The following is a 9983-nucleotide window of genomic DNA, read 5'->3' on the forward strand; positions in this document are numbered from 1 at the left end:
GATTCCGAGCATATTTCTTTCCATGTTGTGTTGTGCTGTTGCTATTTTCTTTTCCATTTTATTTGACAATGCCCAGGTTTCAGCTCCATATGTCATGGTTGGTAACACGCATTGATTAAAGACCTTTCTTTTTAGGCTTAACGGTATTACTCCTCTCATGATGTTGCTCAGTTTTCCATATTGGCACCAGCCCAATCTGATTCTCCTCCCTATCTCCTGTTTTTTGTTATATGCTATGTTAAATGCCGTGAATCAAAAAGGTAAGAAGATTTAATTGTTTTATTTATTCATTCGAACAGTATCTCCAACCAACTCAAATTTACAAAGCAAATCATTTTAAGCAAATCATAATTTTCAAAACTTCAAATACAAATGAGCCTTAGTAGTTGTAACATCTTAGTAGTCCACACTGAAAAACATATTAGTATGTTCACATTTCATTGACTATTTCAGTTTGATAGCTGACCTCTCAAAAGTGTGTAACTTGTAATATTCTTATTTACATTAGTAACAAGTCTGTTGGAACAAAAAGACAAACTTTGGACCACTCTTTCAAAGTTGGAATATGTGAGGCTGATGACTTTGATGAGGTCACTATTACTAATATGCCAGTGGCAGTACTGTATGGTATAAGTGCAACTCATAATTCTGTCCTTTACAGCAGTGCTTTTAATGTATTCCCTGACTACATGGGACACCTTGTGTTGCAAGCATCACCTGATTTAAAAAGTCCATAGACACTGACCAGTGGGAACATGGACAACGCACCAACCATAGAACCCAGCTGGACTACTGCTCCACACCACACGAGAGCGCTGTGGCCCTCATCTCGGAGAATCACCCCAATAATGACCTTCACGTAGGACAGACAGAGAACAAACAGGATCCAAACCAGCACCTGGAAGACACAGCATGCAAAAGGAAAACATTAACATATTTGAGGCTTTCTTTGTATGAGCACAATACAAAATGTAGTCTACAGAAGTCACATTTTTTTGAAAGGGTAGGAAATAGAAAATAAATATGCTATATTTTTAAGATTACAAATACACTTTTAAATAGTGTAGATGTGTTTATTGTATTTTAATTTATTTTATTGGAGCTGTAGTTCACATTGATGTATAATTGAATAATACTAAAAGAAGCTGTTATAAGTTGGGAATGTGTCGGTCAATCCGCCACCCACTGGTATCAGCTGATTTTTATGAAAAAGTACATGATAACATAGCCGAATAATGCCAATTATAAACGCAGATACCCTCTGGCTGACACTGTATGTATTTTTAGTCCCTTGGCTGACAAGCTGGCAGCTAATATTGTGTCTCCGTACATTGTGGAGACGCTCCCCCGCCAAGTTAATATTATTAACCGCCATTACAGCTAATAAACTACATTTGTTAGTATCTTAAGTAGGGATGTCCCGATCCAGGTTTTTGCATTTCCGATCCGGATATTGTTTTTGCACTTCCGATCCGATACCGATACTGGCCGATAGTGGCCTATCCGAGCATGTATTAAAGTTTAAAGTTATTTAGCCCACTTAGTTGTCAGATTCATGCTGAAAAGGATTTTAGTACTCTTGATAACAACTAACCAGCTGAATTAGGTGAGTTTGAATAATACACAATAGTTGGTATTCAAGGATAAACACAAAATATCAAAAATTATACATGACAAACAGAAATGGCATCATTAAACAGTAAAAAAGTGTACAGTATAAAGTGCAAATAATGCCGTAAACATTATTAAAAAACGCATAACACACAAACAACCTGAGTGGGATAAAATGTCTATAACTCAGCATCAATACTTGCTCTTGAACAAGTGTAAACTTTAAAAAACAAATATATATATATATATATATATATATATATATATATATATATATATATATATATATATATATATATATATATATATATATATATATATATATATATATATATATATATATATATATATATCTACACACTCCCTTCAATTGTTTGCCCCAGTCAGGGGGTGCAAACAATTGAAGTCTAAGCATAATGGGTAGATTCTTTCTAACAAAGACGAGCACTTCAAGATGCTCAGGTGTCAGCATGCTCCTGTGTTCATCTATGATGAGTGCTAAAAAGCCTCTCACTCGCAAGAGTCATTAAAATGTCTTACAACTTTACCACCACGCTTGACTTTATTGTGGCATGTTTTGCACTCCACCTCTTCATCTTTTTCATTTTGTAGGATAAAATAATCCCACACAGCTGACATTTTTGCCGTAACTTTTAATTCACACGGCCGTCTGAACGGTCAGAACGTCAAGCCTGTGGATGTTTTGAAGGTGTTCTGGAAAATGCGGAACGGAGTTTAGGGAGCAGCAGAAGAGTGGAATGTATTATTTAAATCGGTGAGTTGGAAAACACGGACCGGAGTTTTTTTTTAAAAACTGGATCTGGATCGGCATTTTCCCATGCCTTGGCGATACGCATTTTTTGGCAAATATCGGATCGGGACAACTCTAATCTTAAGTGTGTTATCAGGTAGCATTATCAGTGGAGGATAGGGCTAACCATGTTACACACTGAAAGAAAGCCAAGAGCAGGCATGCTAATAACTAAACTAACCGCTAAAGCTAACTTTAAACTCAAAAAACACATTCTTGGTAAAGTTGTTATTATTGTAAATGGAACCATGTTGCAGCCGCTATTAACTGGAAATTATGAGAGTCTAGAAAAGAGGATAATACACCAACAAGTGTTGATGTGTCAATCCACATTTTATGTAAATCGGTGTCTAGTGGGACCGGCGGGATTCGGTCAGTGCCAAAAAAGTACCGTATTTGATGTCCATCCCTAGATAGATATATATTGAGATGGCAATATTTTCCATTACCCTTACTTGTATTCAATCTTATAAGCAAATTCAAAAAGCTTACTATAACAACAGTTCCTGAAAAACTGTGGACCAGCAGAGGGCAAGGACTTAGGGCAGCCATTGCCATTATGTAGGCTCCAAATCCTGTCCCAGACACAGTCAGAAAACACATAAAGACGAGTGACCTGGAAAGACATTCATGTTATTGTTTCATGAGCCTGACATTCTATGTTGGCTTCATTAGTCAAGCTCACCTGATAGGCATGAACATGGCAATGAAACAGGCCACTGGGTTGGAGACAGCTGCCATGGTGGCAGCCAGATGATAGGCTTTGTTCCCATACGGCAGACAGGAGTAAGACTGTACCGATGGCAGCACCGCGTTGGTCAGAGCATTCACCCATGCCAGTACCACAAATATAAAAAAGACCTCAAAGTTGCTGTAAGTGCCTTTCCCGAAGGAGCTGCGAGGTTCCCTTTTTGAAGATTCTAATGGATCTATCATTGGCTTTTGCTCCGGTGTTTGAGCATGCAGAGAGAAACCTTGCTCTTTCTTGCCAGGCGTCAATTCTTCACTAAAATACATGTCGTTTTTCTTTTCCCGAGCCACAGCCGGGTGATGATTGAGTAGAGTGAAGGCTATCAGGCAAACGACCATCATTGCACTGAGAAACAGGAAGAAGATCTGGGCAGAAAATTTGGATGGTTGATAGATGGCTTGTAGCTCCCCACTCCCAGGGGATGTTTGGTTGAATGTGTCTGTAAAAGTGGCATTCTGACAATGGACGACACCAACGCCCTGAATAAGAGCCACCAGGGCAGGCACCAGTCCACTGAGTCCTTCGCCTGTAAAGTAAGTGGTGAGGTATTGGGGGCGCAGGCGCATCATGAAAGGCAGGAAAGTTACAGAGGAGGTGCAGTCCACGACAGACAGCAGGAAGCATAATATCAAAAGGGGCACACTGTGCAGTGCGCCCCCTACTGTCACGGTGTGCTTCCAAAAAAAAGCCAAAAGGAACGTGGCAATGATCCCCAACACCACAATGGAGTAGACAACTGGCCGCTCATCCAGCATACCTGGACGAAAGCGGTGCATCAGGGTGATGAACAGGGGTCCTACATTGGCCATCTGGATGAGGACAGTGAGGTAGGATGGCAGGTACCAACCCTCTGGGATCTGTGGTACGATCAGTGGGAGCTCCACCCACATTCCGTTGATGGCTACCCAGGAGCCCATGCCAAACAAGCATGCCAGCACATGCGTCAGCAGTGACATAATGGCAGTTTAGAGGGAAGGAAATCAGGAAACAGCTGGAGATTGACACAATCTGAAACACACATTTAAGAAATTTTGATCAGTTGAGTTTTTGACTACAATCACAGAATTCTCAGGGTCGCGGGGGTGCTGGAACCTATCCCAGCTGCATTCGGGCGGAAGGCGGGTTAGAACCTGGACCAGTTTGCACCTCATCGCAGGGCCAACACAGATAGACAACATTCACACTCACATTCACACACTAGAACAAATTTAGTGATGAGAATTAACATATCCATAGGTGCATGTCTTTGGGGGTGGGAGGAAGTCGAAGTACCCGGAGGGAACCCACAATCATTTTCCTTAAATTATGAACTAAGAGCCGCTTCTTTTTTCCTACGCTTTGAACTTTTCGGTTTATAAAACAATGAGGTCAATTTCCAGATTTTTTTTGCGCTGAGTGGTGCTGGTTTCCCGCTTCCTTGCTCCCTAGTACAGTGGTTCTTAACCTTGTTGGAGGTACCGAACCCCGTTATTTTCCAATATACATTCACCGAACCCTACTTAGTGAAAAATAAAAAGTTTTTTTTCAAATTCAATACAAAGTTATGTGTTTTTGGTAACACTTTAGTATGGAGAACATATTCTAAGTAACAAAGACTTAATTTAGAGGTTTTTGGACACTAGGGGAACATATTCTAAGTAACAAAGACTTAATTTGGAGTTATTTGGTTAGGGTTAGAAGGTTAGGGTTATAATGAGGCCATGCCGAATAAGGCATTAATAAGTACTTAATAATGACTAGTTAAGAGCCAATATGTTACTAATTTGCATGTTAATAAGCAACTAATTAATGGTGAATATGTCCCCCATAGTATCCGTAATATGCCGATAGGGAGAAGTTTTTTATTGAGACGATGAGTCGGGTGTGTTTTGACCTCTGTCGAACCCCTGAGGCCGACTCACCGAACCCCTAGGGTTCGATCAAACCCAGGTTAAGAACCATTGCCCTAGTAGTTTAATGCATATCATAAATCATGCATCTCACCTGGACAGAAGAAGTCTGGGTGATATTCCGACAAGTTGGTACGCTTCGACTGCCATTAAGAACCCGGAACTGGCGAGAATGACACGAAAAGATGCTCGGCCCCCCCCCATCCTGTCTCTTCGTGAGGATTATGATCATTCTTCATGTAAATGGGGATATGTGAACATCCCAGCAGTCGGCATCCTAATGACAGCAGACATTGCAAAGTAAGTGATGTTTTATTATGTTTGTTGGCTCTCGTGACCTATGCTTAAAATTATGAAAATAGGTCAACTGGACAAGCAGTAGAAAATGGATGGATGAATATTAGATATTATTATAAATGTGCCCATTACTACATTACTTATACACTTACATCATGGATGTGCGAAATAGAGTGGCTCCTATAAGCTCCATTGCAAGCAAACTTTTAAATCGCATTTATATAATCTTTAGAATGCATTAAAAAATAACATCCTTCGCCACATCTCTCATTATGATTGTGAACGATGACGCAAAATAAAAATAAAGAAGTGCAGTCCCCATTTAAGGGGACATTTTAAACATCAGCAGAAAATTGAAAACAATTTAGTTTTAACAATAGCGTTAAATACACGGACATTGTTTCTGGAAAGCTACTACCACTGCAATAGAGCACACATGGTGTATGTGCCGTGATCTGTCCTAATAATACACACATGTTGGAATTGGGGGTTAAATCACAAAAATGATTCCGGAGTGCGACCACCGCTGCTGCTCACTGCTCCCCTCACCTCCCAGGGGGTGGAACAAAGGGATGGGTCAAACGCACAGGGTAATTTCACCACACCTAGTGTGTGTGACTATCAGTGGTACTTTAACTTTACAATAAAGTGCAATTTCAAGGTTAAAGGAGAAAAATGTTAATAGCAGAAAAATCATTTATTTCAACTGTGTTCCCTAAAATACAAATTAAGGCCACAAATTGTGTTATATCAGTTAAATCGATTCATCGAACAAACCTATCAATACACTACTGGATGACTAAAATAATAGATAGCTGCAGCCTTCGCTGTCAGCCCAATACGAACAAAAGGAATAGAAAATGGATGATTAAAAGATGACCTACTTGTATATATTCATTCAATACATAAAATAAGCTAATCTTTGGGTAATATTTAGTCAGCGTGGATACACCTCTAAGCATGTAGTGTGACACTGTTAATTCATGACATAGTCTTTTTTTAAAACTACTATAACAATACAGGAATAAGCTAAATAAAACTTGCCATAGCTAAATTTAAGTTGTACTTGACCTTCCTCGGTTCTCCTTCTGTGGTGAAGGATGCCATGAACTTTCACACACTAACACACTACTCCCATACACACTAACACACTGCTCCCATACACACTAACACACTGCTCCCATACACACTAACACACTGCTACCATACACACTAACACACTGCTACCATACACACTAACACACTGCTACCATACACACTAACACACTCCTCCCATACACACTAACACACTGCTCCCATACACACTAACACACTGCTACCATGAATACTAACACACTGCTACCAGACACACTAACACACTGCTACCATACACACTAACACACTGCTACCATACACACTAACACACTGCTCCCATACACACTAACACAGCTCCATACACACTAACACACAGATCCCATACACACTAACACACTGCTACCATACACACAACACACTGCTCCCATACACACTAACACACTGCTCCCATACACACTAACACACTACTCCCATACACACTAACACACTGCTACCATATACACTAACACACTGCTCCCATACACACCCCAACACACTGCTACCATACACACTAACACACTGCTACCATACACACTAACACACTGCTACCATACACACTAACACACTGCTCCCATACACACCCCAACACACTGCTACCATACACACTAACACACTGCTACCATACACACTAACACACTGCTACCATACACACTAACACACTGCTACCATACACACTAACACACTGCTACCATACACACTAACACTCTGCTCCCATACACACTAACACACTGATACCATATACACTAACTGTACTAAACATACTGCTCCCATACACACTAACACACTGCTCCCCTACACACTAACACACTGCTACCATACACACTAACTGTACTAAACACACTGCTCCCATACACACTAACACACTGCTCCCATACACACTAACACACTGCTCCCATACACACTAACACACTGCTACCATACACACTAACACACTGCTCCCATACACACTAACACACTGCTCCCATACACACTAACACACTGCTCCCATACACACTAACACGCTGCTCCCATACACAATAACACACTGGTCCATACACACTAACACCCTGCTACCATACACACTAACACACTACTCCCATACACACTAACACACTGCTACCATACACACTAACACACTCCTCCCATACACACTAACACACTCCTCCCATACACACTAACACACTGCTCCCATACACACTAACACACTGCTACCATGAACACTAACACACTGCTACCATACACACTAACACACTGCTCCCATACACACTAACACACTGCTCACATACACACTAACACTGCTTTCATACACACTAACACTGCTCCATACACACTAACACACAGATCCCATACACATTAACACACTGATACCATACACACAACACACTGCTACCATACACACTAACACACTGCTCACATACACACTAACACTGCTCTCATACACACTAACACTGCTCCATACACACTAACACACAGATCCCATACACACTAACACACTGCTCCCATACACACTAACACACTGCTCCCATACACACTAACACACTGCTCCCATACACACTAACAAACTACTCCCATACACACTAACACACTGCTCCCATACACACTAACACACTGCTCCCATACACACTAACACACTGCTACCATACACACTAACTAACACACTGCTCCCATACTCACTAACACACTGCTACCATACACACTAACACACTGCTCCCATACACACTAACACACTGCTCCCATACACACCCCAACACACTGCTACCATACACACTAACACACTGCTACCATACACACCCCAACACACTGCTACCATACACACTAACACACTGCTACCATACACACTAACACACTGCTACCATACACACTAACACACTGCTACCATACACACTAACACACTGCTACCATACACACTAACACACTGCTGCCATACACACCCCAACACACTGCTACCATACACACTAACACTCCGCTCCCATACACACTAACACACTGCTCCCATACACACTAACACACTTCTCCCATACACACTAACACACTGCTCCCATACACACTAACACACTTCTCCCATACACACTAACACACTACTCCCATACACACTAACACACTGCTACCGTATACACTAACACACTGCTCCCATACACACTAACACACTGCTCTCATACACACTAACACACTGCTCTCATACACACCAACACACTGCTCCCATACACACTAACACACTGCTCTCATACACACTAACACACTGCTCCCATACACACTAACACACTGCTCTCATACACACTAACACTGCTCCATACACACTAACACACAGATCCCATACACACTAACACACTGCTACCATACAAACTAACACACTGCTCAATACACACTAACACACTGCTCCGATACACACTAACACACTGCTCCCATACTCACTAACACACTGCTTCCATACACACTGACACACTGCTCCCATACACACTAACACACTGCTACCATACAAACTAACACACTGCTCCCATACACACTAACACACTGCTCCCATACACACTAACACACTGCTCCCATACACACTAACACACTGCTCCCATACACACTAACACACTGCTACCATACAAACTAACACACTACTCCCATACACACTAACACACTACTCCCATACACACTAACACACTGCTACCATACACAATAACTGTACTAAACACACTGCTCCCATACACACTAACACACTGCTCCCATACACACTAACACACTGCTACCATACACACTAACTGTACTAAACACACTGCTCCCATACACACTAACACACTGCTCTCATACACACTAACACACTGCTCCCATTCATCAGTTTACATGAAACCCCACATTAATCGTCGTTCATAAAGATTAAGGAAACATTCATAAATATATCCAATTACCGTAGTTGGGTGACAAGCAGCTCAGCTCTGCTATTCTCTTTTCAAAGCCGCACTACTCCATTGTGACTTTGTTGGCTTACATCAGCACCCCCCACCCCCACCTTTTCCCCTTTTCTCCTCCACGCCGGTTTACGTTACTTCCGTGTTTCTGCTGACTTTGACAGCGAGGGGCGGGACTGCACATGCGCACGCGGCCGTTATGACACTTTGGAGGAGGGAGGAGAATAGAAGGGGATTGAATGGGAATGCGTCCATTGCATCGTTTACCTCAAATACTTCAAATTAAAAGCTGCCTACACCGAAGTTTATTGTCAGTAGCCTGAAAATGTAAAGATTGAAATAAATAAACTAAATAAACCCAAATCCAGCTGCATTGCTGTGTCATTTGAGGAGACTTAGTTTCTCTTTAGCTTTAAAAAATATATTATTTAACATATATTATATTGTTTTTTTAGTTAATTTTTTATTCAATATTATTGTCTAGCTGTGTTTGCCTTGTAACGAGATGGCGACTTGTCCGCTGAAGTATAGCTGGAATAGGCTCCAGTCCTCCACCCCTGCAACCCAGAGAGGGACAAGCTGTAAAAATGCAAGGATTAATTTTGATTGATTGATAATTGATAATTTATTGATTTAAT

The 9983-nt window shown here is 41.2% G+C and overlaps 1 protein-coding gene across 2 annotated transcripts; it reads right to left on the minus strand.

Annotated features, from left to right (window-relative positions):
* Window positions 1-265: 265 nt before the first annotated feature.
* zgc:91890 (solute carrier family 52, riboflavin transporter, member 3-B) lies at window positions 266-9501 on the minus strand. 2 transcript variants are annotated; one of them, XM_061916361.1, is made up of 5 exons: window positions 9346-9472; window positions 5157-5339; window positions 3108-4181; window positions 2915-3038; window positions 266-898 (listed from the first exon to the last, which is right to left on the minus strand). In XM_061916361.1, the coding sequence occupies exons 3-5, from the start codon at window positions 4127-4129 to the stop codon at window positions 686-688; spliced, it is 1359 nt and encodes a 452-aa protein (XP_061772345.1). In that variant the 5' UTR covers window positions 4130-4181; window positions 5157-5339; window positions 9346-9472; the 3' UTR covers window positions 266-685. The 2 variants fall into 2 exon arrangements, with proteins under 2 accessions (XP_061772345.1, XP_061772344.1); XM_061916360.1 differs by lacking the exon at window positions 5157-5339 and having other exon boundaries at window positions 9346-9501.
* Window positions 9502-9983: the final 482 nt, after the last annotated feature.

The sequence above is a fragment of the Nerophis ophidion genome, linkage group LG11, assembly GCF_033978795.1.
Source record: "Nerophis ophidion isolate RoL-2023_Sa linkage group LG11, RoL_Noph_v1.0, whole genome shotgun sequence".
Taxonomy (NCBI): domain Eukaryota; kingdom Metazoa; phylum Chordata; class Actinopteri; order Syngnathiformes; family Syngnathidae; genus Nerophis; species Nerophis ophidion.